The 17,278-nt window shown below is 36.5% G+C and overlaps 1 protein-coding gene across 2 annotated transcripts in view; it reads left to right on the top strand.

Moving 5' to 3' along the window:
* Window positions 1-17,278, top strand: part of SECISBP2L (SECIS binding protein 2 like) — a 55,097-nt gene that overhangs the window by 14,528 nt on the left and 23,291 nt on the right. For both annotated transcript variants that reach the window (XM_057722121.1, XM_057722123.1), the window contains exons 5-11: window positions 3,776-4,005; window positions 4,293-4,317; window positions 4,668-4,783; window positions 13,505-13,639; window positions 15,101-15,181; window positions 15,722-15,889; window positions 16,031-16,172. In XM_057722121.1, coding sequence (XP_057578104.1) covers window positions 3,776-4,005; window positions 4,293-4,317; window positions 4,668-4,783; window positions 13,505-13,639; window positions 15,101-15,181; window positions 15,722-15,889; window positions 16,031-16,172 — 897 coding nt within the window. The remainder of the gene's footprint in view (window positions 1-3,775; window positions 4,006-4,292; window positions 4,318-4,667; window positions 4,784-13,504; window positions 13,640-15,100; window positions 15,182-15,721; window positions 15,890-16,030; window positions 16,173-17,278) is intronic.

Below are 17,278 nucleotides of genomic sequence, written 5' to 3'. Positions count from 1 at the left end.
ATTTTTTGGGAACTTGGCAAAATAATTCTGAAATAAAGGTGCACTGGTCTGAGAGGAGCCAAGACATCCCTGGAAAATAACTTTTCCTCTAGATATCAAGACCTATGAAGCCATTTTACTTTTTATAGGCTTATACAAAAATATTATATATAAAATTCAGTATGCAAAAATCAAGCAGAACAGAGAGCCCAGAAACAGACTCACATGTATGTGGAAACACATATAAGGAAAATGACAGAGAGAGCATCACAGACCCCTAACATATACATTATGCAGATCTATTCCAGGTGGATTAAGGGCTTAAATGGGAAAACCACATGTAGAAAAAAATATAGGCAGATATCTTTATGATTGCAGGGAGAGAACTATTTTTAAAATTAAGAATTTCTGTTTATCAAGAGTGAGTGAAAGAACAAGCCACAAATTTTGGAAAAGATTTTTACCATGCATATAACTGACAAAGGATTAATATGAGGACATATAAAGAGTTCATATGAGTCAATAAGAAAATGATCCCACCTTGTGCTCAGGGCCCCTGGAATGCAGTGCTGCCAAGGAGCTGAAACAATTTGGCAGAACTATAGGAATCTTTTGACCCAGTTGTCCTACTCAGGTGAATGTATCCAAATGGTATCTCCCCCTAGAAGGAAAAGGAACTGTTTGGTTAAAGGTGTATTACACTGCAACAGCACAGAAAAAAACATTGAAAACAATGAAAACTTCTCAATGTTCAGTAACAGGCGACAGTCAAATGAAGTGTCCAGGACATCCACTTAATGGAATAATATGGGGCCTTCATATGTTATAATTAATGAACATATACATAATGTTAAACAGAGTGCAGCTCAAAAATTATGTTGATTCTGTATAAAAATTATATATGGAAAAATTGTGTATGTGAAAAAAAGCTTGTGGGAAAAAATCATGTGGAAAAAGGAATATTTGTGATAGGTTAGGAGGAGATTGTAAGAGATTTTTTAATGTCTTATAATTTGTGAAATACAAAAATGAGAAACACAACTTCGTAGAAAAATTAGGCAGAAGTCAAACAATCCAAAAGTAAAATTAACAGTATTTCACAGAAGGGAAAACATGAATGGCTAACAGCATGAAAAAAGATTCTCAACCTCATTATTAAGCAGGAAAATGCAAATTAAAACCCACAATGAGCCATTGTTTTATATCCAACAATTGGCAAAAATTATAGCCTTAGAGGACAGTGTCAGGTATTTGGTGAATATGTGCATCAGTGGGAATATTTATGTCCAGCCATTAGAGTGTAAACTGTTTTAACCACCTTCGAAAATGATTTGTCATTACCAAGTAAAGTTGAATGTTATGTGTATCCCCAAAGACCTAGCAGTATTTACCTTAGAGAAACTTTCACATGCACACATACACATTCATATGTCTATATAAGAATGTTTACAGCAGTACTGTTGTTAATAGCAAAACCCCAAAACAACCCCAGTGTCCCATCAGTGGTACAAAGGATAAATGCATTGTGGTATATTTATACACAGCCATTCTAGATTATAGTGACCTTAATGAATTACAGCCACATGCATCAGAATCTCAAAACCAGTCAATGTTTGGGGGAGGGGGTAGGAGCAGGGGGAAGCAAGTCACAGAAGAATGTGGATAGTATGATTTCATAATATAGTTTAGTATAAAACTAAAACTGCAAAAGTACATGGTTTATGTTTTAGGAATACAAAAATCCACGGTAAATCTATTTTAAAAAGTGAAGGGGTTCATCAAAGCAAGAACCTTTTTGACCCACCTCCTAGAATCTTGGAAATAAAATCAAGAATAAACAAATGGGACCTCATGAAACTTAAAAGCTTTTGCACAGCGAAAGAAACCATAAACAAGACAGGAAGGCAACCCTCAGAATGGGAGAAAGTACTTGCCAACGAAGCAACAGACAAAGGATTAATCTCCAAAATATACAAGCAGGTCATGCAGCTTAATACCAAAAAAGCAAATAACCCAATCCACAAATGGGCGGAAGACCTAAATAGACATTTCTCCAAAGAGGACATACAGATGGCCAACAAACACATGAAAAGATGCTCAACATCACTAATCATCAGAGAAATGCAAGTCAAAGCCACAATGAGGTATCACCTCATGCCGGTCAGAATGGCCATCATCAAAAAATCTAGAAACAACAAATGTTGGAGAGGGTGTGGAGAAAAGGGAACCCTCTTGCACTGTTGGTGGGACTGTAAGTTGATACAGCCACTATGGAAAACAGTTTGGAGGTTCCTTAAAAAACTACAAATAGAACTACCATATGATCCAGTAATCCCTCTCCTGGGCATATACCCAGAGAAAACCATAATCCCCAAAGAAACATGTACCATAATGTTTATTGCAGCACTCTTTACAATAGCCAGGACATGGAAGCAACCTAAATGCCCATCAACAAATGAATGGATAAAGAAGATGTGGCATATATATACAATGGAATATTACTCAGCCATAAAAAGGGATGAGATGGAGCTATATGTAATGAGGTGGATAGCCCTAGAGTCTGTCATACAGAGTGAAGTAAGTCAGAAAGAGAAAAACAAATATTGTATGCTAACTCATATATATGGAATCTAAAAAAAAAAAAAATGGTGCTGATGAACCCAGTGACAAGACAAGAAGAAGGATGCAGATGCAGAGAATGGACTGGAGGACACGGGGTTGAGGGGACGGGGGGCGAAGGGGAAGCTGGGATGAAGTGAGAGAGTAGCACAGACATATATATACTACCAACTGTAAAATAGATAGCCAGTGGGAAGTTGCTATATAACAAAGGGAGATCAGCTCGATGATGGGTGATGCCTTAGAGGGCTGGGACGGGGAGGGTGGGGGGGAGTCGCGGGAGGGAGGGAATAGGGGATATGTATATAAATACAGCTGATTAACTTTGGTATACCTCAAAAACTGGTACAAGAGTGTAAAGCAATTACATTCCAATAAAGAACCAAAAGAAAATACAATTAAAAAATAAAATAAAATCTAAAAAAAAAAGTGAAGGGGGACTTCCTAGGTGACTCAATGGATAAGAATCTGCCTGCCAATGCAGGGGACACAAGTTCAATCCCTGCTCCAGGAAGATTCCACATGCCGTGGAGCAAGTAAGCCCGTGCACCACAGCTATTGAGCCTGCGCGCTAGAGCCCATGAGCCACAACTATTGAGCCTGTGTGCCGCAGCTACTGAAGTCCATGTGCTTAGAGCCTGTGCTCCACAACAAGAGAAGCCAATGCAGTGAGGAGCCTGCGCACCACAATGAAGAGTAGCCTCCGCTTGCCACAACTAGAGAAAGCCCATGTGCAGCAACGAAGACCCAACACAGCCAATAAGTAAATAAATAAATAAATGTATTTTAAAAATACTGAAGGATGATAAACACAATTCATAATAGTGGTAACCTCCGAGGGAGGAAGAGAATGCAGTGGTAGAGGAGGCATGCAGTGAATTTCAAAGGATTGGTGTTCGCTTTCTTAAATGGGTGATGGTGGTTTGTTTTAATTATTCTGTAATATTAATTATATAAATACTTTAGTTATACAGATATTCTCTTTTCATAATAAACATATATTATAAACCAACTTCTCAGGAGCATCTTAACCTTTTGATGTTTTCAAAAAGTTTTCACCTGCTTTCTCTATTTATAAAGTTAGGTATCTTTATTCTCTTACAGTTTTAATGATGATTTAACCAAAGTTGATCAACTTGTTCTCAAAAAGAACTGGCACACTTTTCTTGCTTTACAGATTTCCCGTCAGATATCGCTAACAAATCTCTGTCGGAGAGCTCTGCCGCGATGCTCTGGAAGGCCAAAGGCAGGAGGAGAAGAGCATCTCACCCTGCTGCTGAATCCTCCAGTGAGCAGGGGGCTAGTGAAGCTGACATTGACAGTGACAGTGGCTACTGCAGTCCCAAACACAGCAACAACCAGCCTGCAGCTGGGGCTTTGAGAAATCCTGATTCTAGCACCATCAGTGTATGTGGCATTACTTTGATTTCCTCATCAGTCATCTATGTCAGTATTATTTTGTGTCCTCTGCTAAAGCTGAAGTATCTATTTTCATGAACAATTCCTATAATAATAGGATAGTTAAAAATGTATTTTGTATGTTTTATTAATATAAAAATACTTATGGAGAAGTATTTTTTTCTAAGATTATAATAAGCATGCTTCACACTAAATGGAATTATGAAATGTTTTGCAAGGTATATGGTATTTAGTCTTAAGCAGAAAATAATTGTCTTTTTTGTTTCTATTTTTAGCATGTGGAATCATCTATATGTGCAGGTACTTATTTTCTGCATAGTGTTTTTGCTATACTTTCTTCTTTGTCTATGTCACAGCTTTGTTTTTAAGCATGAAGCTTGCTGATGCTGCAAAAATATTAGAAATCTTCTGAGGAAATTCAAGTCAATTTGAAAGTAGAGTTTTGTTGATGAAATTGAGAAAATTCCAGCTAGAGGTATTCTGTAAGATGACACTTGTATTACTAAGAACTGGAATACCACTTAAAGTTTATGGAAAATTTTCCAGTATTGTATTTATAGTGACTGAGTTTCAGTATGTGAAGTTAGGGGGCCTGTTAGGTTTTGGCATCTTTACAGTTAAATTATATTTTAAAATCTCATTTATTACAGGTGGTGTAAATTGGTCCAATGTAACTTGCCAGGCAACTCAGAAAAAACCTTGGATGGAAAAAAATCAGGCATTTTCTAGAGGAGGAAGGCAGGCTGAACAAAGAAATAATTCACAGGTAATTTGGATTAGGTTGGAGAAATTTGAGTAGTGTGAGATGAATTATTATAAATGGTATGTTGGTTTTGATGGGCAATGTTCTTAATTTTTGGTGATACATATTGTGTTGTTTAAAATGACATGATATCTGTAACTTTTAAATGGCTTTGCCAATAAAATTATAATTTAAATAATGAAACAGAATGGCAGGATGTTGAATGTAGGTGGGATGTATATTGTACCATTTTCTACTTTTCTGTATTTAAGAAATATATGTGTGTATTTTATAATTTTGAAAAAGAATACTCTTCAGTCCTGCTTCATCTTGAACTTCAGAACTGCAGCCTTGTCCTCATGTCTTTACTTGACTATAAAGACCACAAGCCATACTCAGTGCTTGTTGCAGTACCATAGTGATGGCTGCCTTGTGCATAATGTGGCCAGACTGGGCAGCTTCCTGATCTTGGGAAGAGCACAGCAAGTTACATACTGCCAGGAACTTCCAATAACTGTCTTCCTGCATTGGTTGTCTGTGAAAACAGGGAGGTGTTGATTGGTCAATATTTTTCCTTTTTAATTTTTGGATAGTGTTCCTGGATTCCTTAAATAAGGAATCCTTAAATAAGATTCCTTAAATAAGAGTAAGTTACTAATGGATTGAATAAACCAAATACTTGGCTGGTGTGCCTTTGCCTCCCTAAAGTGAAGTACTTTATATGTACCCCTAATGTTAATTAGGCTGTCGAGAAAACAAGTAGAATAATGCCTTCTCCCCTATGGTTGTTGCGAAAATGAGTCGTTGTTTGTGGCAGGCTTGTGAAGCAGTCTAGCTTTATTTGATTAAAAACAAAAGAGGTAAAACAAGAATGGTTTATATAGATTAAACAAAATCTATGGAATGTTTGGTTAAGTGAAATTTTATGCTGAAATTGTAACTGCTAGACCTGCCAAGTTTGCAATCTCAGTACTGGTACTTTTGCTATCAGTAGCCCACGAGAGAGGAAATAATACTGATACAGGAAAACATTTTGTCTCTGCCTCAAAACTGATGCGGAATGGTGAAAAAACACAAAACAGAAAATTATGGAAATGCATAAACATTTGCTTATTTTGTCTCTCTTCATTCCAAAAGAACTCGAGCCAGAGGTTGAACAATGCGTGTATTTTCTACTTCTGAGGCTTTGTTATACTTTTCTTAAGTGTGTAGTTTGATTTTTGATATGCAGAATCTTTATTTCTTCTTTTAAGTCAAAATATTTTCCCCCTTTGCAATTTCTGATTGTTTTTAGGCTTAAAAAGTCTTAGAAATCTAGTAAATATTCACTTGTATTTTCTGCTTCTTTTTTACAACGTAATGTTTTCAAAACTTTTTTATCTGAGATTTTTTTTATTGATGCATGGTACAACATAAGGAGGTTGATTTTCCCAGTAGTTAACCAGTTGTTTTAACATTGTAATCCATTACTTTTTCTGATTTGTGCTACCCTTTTAATCCTTTGCTAATTTCTTATGTCTTAGGTTCTGTTTCTGGGCTTTTTTGTTCCATTTATGAGATTTTTGCACCTTTATCATGCTGTTTGTTTTTTTTTTATTGATTTGAGTCCTCTTCCTCTTTTTCTTGATGAGTCTTGCTAGCGGTTTATCAATTTTATTTATCTTCTCAAAGAACCAGCTTTTAGTTTTATTGATTTTTGCTATTGTTTTCTTTGTCTCTATTTCATTTATTTCTGCTCTGATCTTTATGATTTCTCTCCGTCTACTAACTTTGGGTGTTGTTTGCTCGTCTTTCTCTAGTTTCTTTAGGTGTAAGGTTAGATTGTTTATTTGGGATGTTTCTTGTTTCTTGAGGTAGGATTGTATCGCTCTAAACTTCCCTCTTAGAACTGCCTTTGCTGCATCCCATAGGTTTTGGATCGTTGTGTTTTCATTGTCATTTGTCTCTAGGTATTTTTTGATTTCCTCTTTGATTTCTTCAGTGATCTGTTGGTTATTTAGTAGTGTATTGTTTAGCCTCCATGTGTTTGTGTTTTTTACAGTTTTTTTCCTGTAACTGATTTCTAATCTCATAGCGTTGTGGTCAGAAAAGATGCTTGATACGATTTAAATTTTCTTGAATTTACCAGGGCTTGATTTATGACCCAAAATGTGATCTGTCCTGGAGAATGTTGCATGTGCACTTGAGAAGAATGTGTAATCTGCTGTTTTTGTATGCAATGTCCTATAGATATCTATTAAATCCAGCTGATTTATTGTGTCATTTAAAGTGTTTCCTTATTAATTTTCTGTGTGGATGATCTGTCCATTGGTGTAAGTGGGGTGTTAAAGTCCCCACTATGATTGTATTCCTGTCGATTTCCTCTTTCATAGTTGTTAGCATTTGCCTTATGTATTGAGGTGCTCCTATATTGGGTGCATATATATTTATAATTGTTATCTCTTCTTCTTGGATTGATCCCTCAATCTTTATGTAGTGTTCTTTCTTGTCTCTTGTAACATTTTTTATTTTAAAGTCTATTTTAGCTGATATGAGTATCGCTACTCCAGCTTTCATTTGATTTCCATTTGCATGGAATATCTTTTTCCATCCCCTCACTTTCAGTCTGTATGTGTCCCTAGGTCTGAAGTGGGTCTCTTGTAGACAGCATATATATGAGTCTTGTTTTTGTATCCATTCAGCCAGTCTGTGTCTTTTGGTTGGTGCATTTAGCCCATTTACATTCAAGGTAATTATGGATATGTATGTTCCTATTAGCATTTTCTTAATTGTTTTGTTTTTGTTTCTGTAGGTCCTTTTCTTCTCTTATGTTTCCCCCTTAGAGAAGTTCCTTTAGCATTTGTTGTAAGGCTGGTTTGGTGGTGCTGAATTCTCTTAGCTGTTGCTTGTCTGTAAAGCTTTTGATTTCTCTGTTGAATCTGAATGATATCCTTGCTGGGTAGAGTATTCTTGGTTGTAGGTTCTTCCCTGTCATCACTTTAAATATATCGTGCCACTCCCTTCTGGCTTGTAGTTTCTGCTGAGAAATCAGCTGTTACCCTTATGGGAGTTCCCTTGTATGTTATTTGTCTTTTTTCCCTTGTTGCTTTTAATAACTTTTCTCTGTCTTTAATTTTTGTCAATTTGACTACTATATGTCTTGGCGTGTTTCTGCTTGGGTTTATCCTGCCTGGGACTCTCTGCACTTCCTGGACTTGGGTAGCTATTTCCTTTCCCATGTTAGGGAAGTTTTCAACTATAATCTCTTCCAGTATTTTCTCAGGTCCTTTTTCTCTCTCTTCTCCTTCTGGGACCCCTATAATGTGAATGTTGGTGCGTTTAACGTTGTCCTAGAGGTCTCTTAGGCTGTCTTCAATTCTTTTCATTCTTTTTTCTTTATTCTTTTCCACATCAGTGATTCTCACCATTCTGTCTTCCAGGTCACTTATTCGTCCTTCTGCCAATCAGTTAATCTGCTATTGGTTCCTTCTAGTGTATTTTTCATTTCAGTGATTGTGTTGCATATCTGTTTGTTTGCTCTTTAATTCTTCTAGGTCTTTGGTAAACTTTTCTTGCAACTTTTCGATCTTTGCATCCAATCTTTTTTCAAAGTCCTGGATCATCTTCACCATCATTATTCTGAATTCTTTTTCCGGAAGAGTTCCTTTCTCCTCTTCATTTAGTTGTTTTTCTGGTGTTTTATCTTGTCCCTTCATCTGGTACAAAGTCTTTTGCCTTTTCATTTTCTCTATCTTTCTGTGGCTGTGATTTTCAGTTCCACAAGATGAAATACTGCTGATACTGCTTGATTCTGCTGCCTGCCCTCTTGTGGAGGAAGCTGTCTAGGAGGCTCATGGGTGCTTCCTGATGGGAGGGACTGATGGTGGGTTGGGCTGGGTGGGTGGTGCTCAGTAAAACTTTAACCCGATTTGGTGGGTGGAGCTCAGTGACACTTTAATCTGCTTGTCTGCCAATGGGTGGGACTGTGTTCCCACCCTGATGGTCGTTTGGCCTGAGGCGACCCAGCCCTGGAGCTTACAGGCTCTTTGGTGGAGCTAATGGTGGACTCTGGGAGGGCTCACGCCAATGAGCACTTCCCAGAACCCCTGCTGCCAGTGCCCCTGTCTCCTCGGTGAGCCACAGCTGCCCCCCACCTCTGCAGGCAACCCTCCAACACCAGCAGGTAGGTCTGGTTCAGTCTCCTGTGGGGTCACTGCTCCTTCCCCCTGGGTCCTGGTGAGCACACTTTTTTGTGTGCCCTCCAAGAGTGGAGTCTCTGTTTCCCCCAGTCCTGTGGAGGTCCTGCAATCAAATCCCGCTGGCTTTCAGAGTCTGATTCTCTGGGGATTCCTCCTCCCATTGCTGGACCCCCAGGTTAGGAAGGCTGATATGGGGCTCAGAACCCTCCCTTTAGAGGGTGGACTTCTGCAGTATAACTGTTCTCCAGCTTGTGAGTCACCCACCCAGCATTTATGGGATTTGATTTTAACACGATTGCGCCCCTCCTACAGTATCATTGCGGCTTCTCCTTTGTCTCTGGATGTGGGGTGGTTTTTTTTGGTGAGTTCCAGTGTCTTTCTGTCGATGGTTCAGCAGTTAGTTGTAATTTTGGTGCTCTTGCAAGAGGGAGTGAGCACCCGTCCTCCTACTCCACCATCTTGATTCCCCACACCTATCATGCTGTTTTAACTACTGTACAATCCAGTGATTTTTAATGTTTTTACCAGTGTTTTAACATTTGAAACAGCAGATTTTTTCTATACTCTGATGTAGCCTTAATTGTAAATCATGGACAGAATCTAAAAACGTAGGTTTTTAAACGTGGTTTTATTTTGCAAATAGGTTGAAAAATAAAACATATGAAAAAGGTCGTACAATGAACCGTCTCATTTTCATCCTGTCTCCACTTGTCTTCTCCTCTTCCCTGTATTTGTGTATTTTCCGAGTTGTTTTTTTTTTAACAACTCCTGATGTTTTATGGGTATATCCTTGTTAATTTCTGAAGTCCTATCGATGGACACTTGAATTGTTTGTAAACTATTGCTGTTAATAGACATGTTGCAATATTACTTAGAAATCTGTGTGTATAGCAGTAAAATAAATTCTTAGATAAGGTATTTCTGAGTGAAAAGGTAAAGTCATTTCTGTTATTTGGTGAATATCACCAGATTGTACCGTTTTGCATTCTCAACAATAATGTGGAGAGTGCTTATTTCCATATAGCCTCAGTAATCATGTATTTTCAAGATTATCTTAACATATGTTTAAGGGCCGTTTGTGCTTTTCTAAGAACTTGTCATATTCTTTGCCCATTGTTTCTGTCTTGATCTATTTCTCTGTTTTTGTACACTTAACAAATTTTTTTAATTTTGGAAATTTTTATTTTTGGGGGGGCCATGTGGCTTGCGGGATCCTAGTTCCCTGACGAGAGATCAAACCCGGGCCCCCTGCAGTAGAAGTGTGGAGTCCTAACCACTGGGCCGCCAGAGAATTCCCTGTTTTTGTACATTTTTAAATCAATTTGATGAAGCTCTTATCAAATTTTTTTAATTTCTAGGAGCCTTTAGTCTGTAATATGAGTTGCAAATATTTTGCTAGATTTTATTTTTGACTTTGCTTATTATTATTATTGCAGTGTACAGATTTCTTTTAAATAGCATTGTTTATTTTTATAAAGGAGTTTGCCTGTTTTCCTCTGTTGTGTTTACACTCTTGTGTTTTTTTACATTTAAATCTTCATTCCATTTAGAGCTTGTCTTGGTGGATGTTATAAGATATGGGTCCTATTTTGTATTTTTCAAGTGGCTACCTAAATCTCCCACAACTATCTGTTGACAAGTCCATTACTTCACCTATTTGAGATAACCACCTTTATCACCTATTAAATGTCCATATATTTCAAAATCTATTTCTGGATTTTCTGTTTTGTTCCATTGGTTGTTAAATTAATCTATCAACTCGGGGAGAATGGATTGGCTTTATGGTGTGGCATCTTTCTAGAAAAAAATGTCTTCCTTTTTTTTTTCCTTTAATTTTTTGGCTGTGCCGTGTGGCATGCAGGATCTTTGTTCCCCCACCAGGGATCGTACCCAGGCCCCTTGCAGTGGAAGCTTAACCACTGGACACCAGGGAAGTCCCCTCTCTTCCTATTTTTGAGTCACCTTTTTATGTTCTTCAGAAGTATTGTGTAGTTTTCTGAAAATAAATTTGTACATATTCCTCATATGTCAGTTGCTAGTATTTTTCTTTTTGTTATGTAAATAGAGTAGAAAAACCTAAATCTTTAGATATTAATTTTATGCTAGTCTAAATTTAAGAATCTTAATATGTATTTGTAGCTGTAGTTTCTGCTTTGTTCTGTTTTGTGTGCCCACTCTCTAGCAACAAAACTTTTTTCTTAGAAGAACTTAAAAGGCGGGAGTTATTAGTTCATTCTAGGAAGTAATTGAAATACTTGCATATTTGGTCCTTATGAACTTTGTTGGGACCATTAGGTTGGGGGTTTTAATTTAATCTTGGAACTTTATGTCTCCAAGTATAAAAATCAAGTTGCATTTATTTTTTAAAAGAATTGTTTTTGTGTTGTAACATTAATGTATATATACTAACCCTGGTTTACAACAGGGCTTACATTTTGGTATAATTGTAATGCTGTTTGGAGGGCAGATTTACATTTACTTTTTTGTGATAGTGACTGTACAAAAAACAAAGAGCTGTACTCAAGAATTATTCTCTTGCTTCTATTCATCCCTGTATTGGGGTTTGATTATTAGTAGTCATTTTAGTGTTAATTTATGTGAATTAAGCTGTTTCTTTAGTACCTGGACATTGTAAATTGCGTTTGTTTTACCATCCTTGTATGAACTTCGTTTTATGAGCCAATTTAAAAAAGATTTTTTTTTACTCTTTTTTTTTAAAAGATTTATTTTATTATATGTTTGTTTATTTTTGGCTGCATTGGGTCTTCATTGCTGTGCAGGCTTTCTCTAGTTGTGGCGAGCGGGGGCTGCTCTTCATTGTGGTGCACAGGCTTCTCATTGTGGTGGCTTCTTTGTTGCGGAGGATAGGCTTTAGGCGTTCAGGCGTCAGTAGTTGTGGCACGTAGGCTCAGTAGTTGTGCCTCGCGTGCTGTATAGCACAGGCTTAGTAGTGGTGGCACAGGGGTTTAGTTGTTCTGCGGCATGTGGGATTTTCCTGGCCCAGGGCTTTAACCCGTGTCCCCTGCATTGGCAGGCAGATTCTTAACCACTGTGCCACCAGGGAAGTCCTATTATGAAACTTTTTAAAACAGACCTTAAAGTTGAAATAATTTTATAGAAACTGTTCATATAGCTACTAGCTTGATGCTGTCAAGGATTTTATGAAAATTTGCATCATCACATATGTATTCCTTTGGCCATCTCTATATCTATGTTCGTGAGTCTAGTTTAAAATGAGGTAAATATTTAAAACCAAGAAACTGTTGGATACATGGATTATCTAGTTTCTTAACAGGTACCTGTAGGCTATAGGAAGTAGCCCCGTTGTCACAGTGCATATTCTAAGGAAGAATTACATTTACTGTACGACTCTCCTCTGGCCTATAGTTCTGCCATACAGCCTACTTCCCAAGAGAGTATAAAAATTCTGTTTCTTATCAGCAAGTCTTTTTAGACCAGTTGCTTAGCATGGTAATGACTAGGTGCTTCCAGGTCTTTGTGTGCATATTTTTGCTTTAATAATCCAAAGCCTATATGCCAGCACCTCCTGGTCCGCTTCAAGTTTCCGTTTATTGTTAGAATTCTTGGGTAACTGATATAGAAGATCATACTTTTCACATCTTCTCTAAGTGTCCTGGTTAGGGGAGGCATTTCACGTAAGTTGCGTTAGGTACTTAAGAGAGAGAACTTGATTGTCTTAAGATTCTTAAAATGCTTAATGTGTTTTTTCTTGCTTTTATGACAGTTGAACATTTTGCAGATGGGTTAATAGGTTAATTTATGTGATTGAATGAAAGTTTTATTCTTTGAAGTCTGTTTTCTTATAAATAAGATTTAAACTTTTACTATTTCCTAGGAATTAAAAAACAGTAAAACTACAGATATTAAAAGACTTAAGATAGTTTTATAAAAAGATAATGCTCAGTTTCTCCCAGTGGCAACATCTTGCAAAACTATAGTGCAATATCACAACCCCAGTATTGACATCAATGTAATCAAGATTCCAAACAGATACGTTACTGCAAGGATCCCTCATGTTGCCCTTTCATAGCCAAACTCCCTTCCCTTCCCCACCAGCCTCTCCTTAACCCCTAAAATCCACTAATCTCTTCCCCCTTTTTTATGATTTTGTCATCTCAGGAATGTTGTATAAATGAACTGGCTTTTTCACTTGCGTGGTTTTCTGGAGATTCATACAGATTGTTGGGTATATCAGTAGTTTGTTCCTTTTTGTGACCGACTACTGTTTTATAGGATGAGTATACCGCAGTGAGTTTATTCTCCCAATGAAGGACATCTTGGTTGTTTCCAGTTTGGGGCATTACAAATAAAGTTGATATAAGCATTCATGCATGAGGGGAAAAAGTAACATGCACTAATTATCACATTTTTGTATTTTCATTATAATGACGTTATTTGTCAAAAGTTTTAACCTTTTACAATAAGTTATGTACTTTATGAAAAAATTCATTGAGTTGTACACTTTTGGGTACATTTTTGTATGTTATACTTCAATAAAACATTTTACTTAAAAATAACACATTTTCCCCTTCTGGGGTTTATTTAGGTTGGATTCAGATGCCGAAGACATAGTACTTCCTCAGAAAGAAGACAGAATTTGCAAAAGAGACCAGATAATAAGCAGTTAAACCCCAATCAGTGTCACAGAGGCGACCCAAATTCTGAGTCTTTATATTTTGAGGTATTTTTTCAAATCCGTAAATTGTTATAGCAAATGTTCCCATTAAGAAATTAATTTTTCTTACATTATAATAAGTACTTTTTACATCTTAACATGTGACTGCTAGTAGATTGTAAGTTACTTAGATGTAATTATCTTGTCATTTTTGTCTTGGTTATATATAGTCTAACATTAACTTTATTAATGTTTATTTTTGTAAATTTTTGTCATGAGTATTCGTCATTTTGAGGTAACATGTGGAGGTAGAACTTAATTTTATGTGGACTTCAACTAGTGTGAAACGTTCTCACTAACTTTTATTATCGTTGTTGTGTCTATTTGTTAAGTTTTTCAAACTTGAATAGTTCAATCTAGTTAATTTGTGCTGCTAGCCAGGGGAATCTTGAAGAAGGAAGATAAAAGTCTATTTTACTTTCTCTAATAGCAGACACTTTATATTCTGATTGCAATGTTCCTATTATTTATTCATCTAACTGGCACTCATTGGAGGCCTGTTACGTGTATAAAGCAAGGTGCTCTGCATGATACGTTAAGGTGAATGAATGTGCTACCCGTAGGGAGGTTACTGTGTCATAGAGGAATGTAGACATGTACACACTGGTTATTTCTTGGCTGTGGTTGAAGTTGAAAAGAGAAATAAGTCCCTTTGGGTTTGAGGCAGGATAGGGATAACATTTGGAATAGATTTTAAAGAATGAGTAGAATTTAATTGTGTCAAGATGGTGAGCAACATCCCAGGTAACTCATTTTTGCTACATAGTTTATATAAAATGGGTTAATAGATGGAGTTTAAATATGCTTGAGGCCAGAGGCTAGAGGTGAATAATATTTTAGATAAGCTTTATTAATTGACCTCAGGGACTTGAGAGTACAGCTCAAGTTATTTTATCAAGAATAGTACGTGGCAGATTTTTTTATTTGCACTTAATCATATGACTGGTTCCATGCTTATATTTAGTTAAAAATATTAGAAATAAATTTCAGTGTAAAGGAGGATATTGGTTAAGTAATTACTTTGACTAGGAAATTTATTTTCATTTTTTAACTTTTAATTTTATTGATTGGTATATGTAGTAAAGGAATAGGGAGTATATTAATGGTATTCATATTAAGCCATTTTTTAAAAATCTTTTCCACATTATGTGAAATGTGATAAAATTCTTTTTGAATTTCTTTTTATTTACCTACCCACCTTAGGGTAGAATTATTAATAAAAATGGAATAGTAGATGCAGAAATCCAAAGGATGGACATGTGTGGATATGTCCCCATCCTTGAATAATTAAATTAGCTGTGTTTTAGCATGTGAGAAATGAGATTTCCTTTTTAAGACTGACTTTAAATAGTTTAACATTGAATTAAAAAATTACTTCCCTCTTTTTCATTACTCTTAAGCATTATAAACAGTTAAGAGCTTATTGCTTTGAACTCTGTTTTTACTTAAAATGTGGGACTATTTCAGGATGAAGATGGATTTCGAGAACTAAATGAGAATGGAAGTGTTAAAGATGAGAATATTCAACAGAAACTTTCTTCAAAAGTAGTAAGTGACTCTTAAAAAAGATAAGCAAAATATTTGAACATCTTTTGAGCTATGGCTATGTTGAAAAGAAATATTACAGGTAAGTATAAGACTTGTGGGGCAGCATGGTATAGAAGAAGCACTGTATTTAGTACTGATCTTTAGTATTTCTTTTCAGCACAGCCAGAACAAAGAGACTGTCCTTTGAAATCCATAGTTCCATTTCAGACAAGAAAATACCATTAATTAAATGACATCATAAAACATGTAGTCCGTACTAAAATTTCCCCACTTGTTGAAAAACTTCACCTTGGAGTTATTTCGTTTTCAGTCCAGGATCCAGATAATTATCACCTATTGCATTATGCTGTTTTGTCTCTGTTATTTTCCAGTCTCCCAGTCTAGAATGGTCCCACCATCTCACTCTGTTCTTTATGTAATTGAATCTTTTGAAGAGTCTAGTACAGTTATACCGTTGAACATCTCACATTCTAGATTGTCTTTCCTTATGATTAGACATGTATGGGATCACTGACAAATGTTTTTGTCTGGTTATCACAGTTGGATGATTTACCTGAAAACTCACCAATCAATATAGTTCAGACACCAATTCCCATTACAACCTCAGTTCCTAAACGTGCAAAAAGTCAGAAGAAGAAAGCTTTAGCAGCAGCCCTTGCCACGGCTCAAGAATATTCAGAAATAAGTATGGAGCAAAAAAAACTACAGGTATGTATTCACTGTTATGAACAAATATGATAGTTAATTTGGTAGATTTGGGGGGATGGATGGAGGAGTGAGAAATAGAATTATCTTAAATTGCCACATTTTCATACTAAAATGAAAAATGTTTTCAAATTTACCTTGCAGGAAGCTTTATCAAAGGCAGCTGGAAAAAAGAATAAAACACCTGTGCAGCTAGATTTGGGGGACATGTTAGCAGCTCTGGAAAAGCAACAGCAAGCCATGAAAGCGCGGCAAATTACTAATACCAGACCTCTGTCATATACAGGTGATATCATTAATCTGAGCAATTTGCTATTTGCCTTTGTTTGTGTATTTTGGATTTTGTTAATATAAATTATGTGTACCTAAAAAAATTCAGAGTCTTATTACTCAGCACGTTCTCTCCTGCCACCATAGTAGCCCTCATCAAACCATAGTGAAGTGACCTCCTAACTTTCATTCCCCCAGTCTGTCTTAAAAGGAGTGAGCTTTTTCAAATAAAAGCTCAAAATCCTCTAGTAGCTTGTCATCTCACTCGGAGCGAAGGCAGAGTCCCAAGTCATATCTTAGCTGATCCTTTTTGGCCTTATCACCATTCTCCCCTGGCATACACTGCACTAGCCGAGTTAGCCCCCTTGCAGTTCCACAGACCCATCCAGCGTGCTCCTCGCTGTGTCTTTGTGCTTGCTCTTGCCTTCACCTGGAATTCTCTTCCCTCAGGCATCAGCGTAGTTTGTTCCATCAGATCCTCTCGGTCTCTGTTCAAATGTCTGTTGGTATATGTTATGAACCACCCAAATTTTTCTCTTCTTCAAAGGTAGCAATAAGAATCACAAGTAATTTGCCTCTACAACTGTTAAATTATCCAATTTAAAACCAAATGGAAAACATAGGAGTTTAATCAAATTTTATCTACATGTGTGAGAGAGAAAGGGAGAGAGGGAGGGAGAGAAGTGAGGGGAGGGAGGGAGCGAGAAAATGATCTGGCTTTCTATTGAAACAGTAATTTATATTTTAACAACCTCGTCAGAGTTAGAGCTCAGCAACTTTGACGTGCTTTCTCATTTCTTTTCACAGTCTTTGTTTTAGAGGGTGAGGAATAAGATAAAGGGAAAGGCACCAACAAAAAGCACTGATGTTGAGAGGTAGAATTGAATTGCTGTTTCCTCTGTTCCTATGTAAAGGGTCTACTGTTTTTAAATGAAAAAATAAGGAACAGTTTATAACTTTGTGTGTGCAAAATGTTTAAACCTATAGCTAGTTATCCATCCAGTATGAACCTTAGCTTTGAGTAATTGTTAGTAAAAATAATATTGACTCACAATAACTCATACTAAGCTTTAGAGTTGCATGTTGTTGATGAGGAAGGTAGCATCGACATCTCACTAAGAG

This window comes from Hippopotamus amphibius, chromosome 2 (assembly GCF_030028045.1).
Source record: "Hippopotamus amphibius kiboko isolate mHipAmp2 chromosome 2, mHipAmp2.hap2, whole genome shotgun sequence".
Taxonomy (NCBI): Eukaryota; Metazoa; Chordata; class Mammalia; order Artiodactyla; family Hippopotamidae; genus Hippopotamus; species Hippopotamus amphibius.
This window is presented reverse-complemented; position numbering and strand designations above follow the sequence as displayed.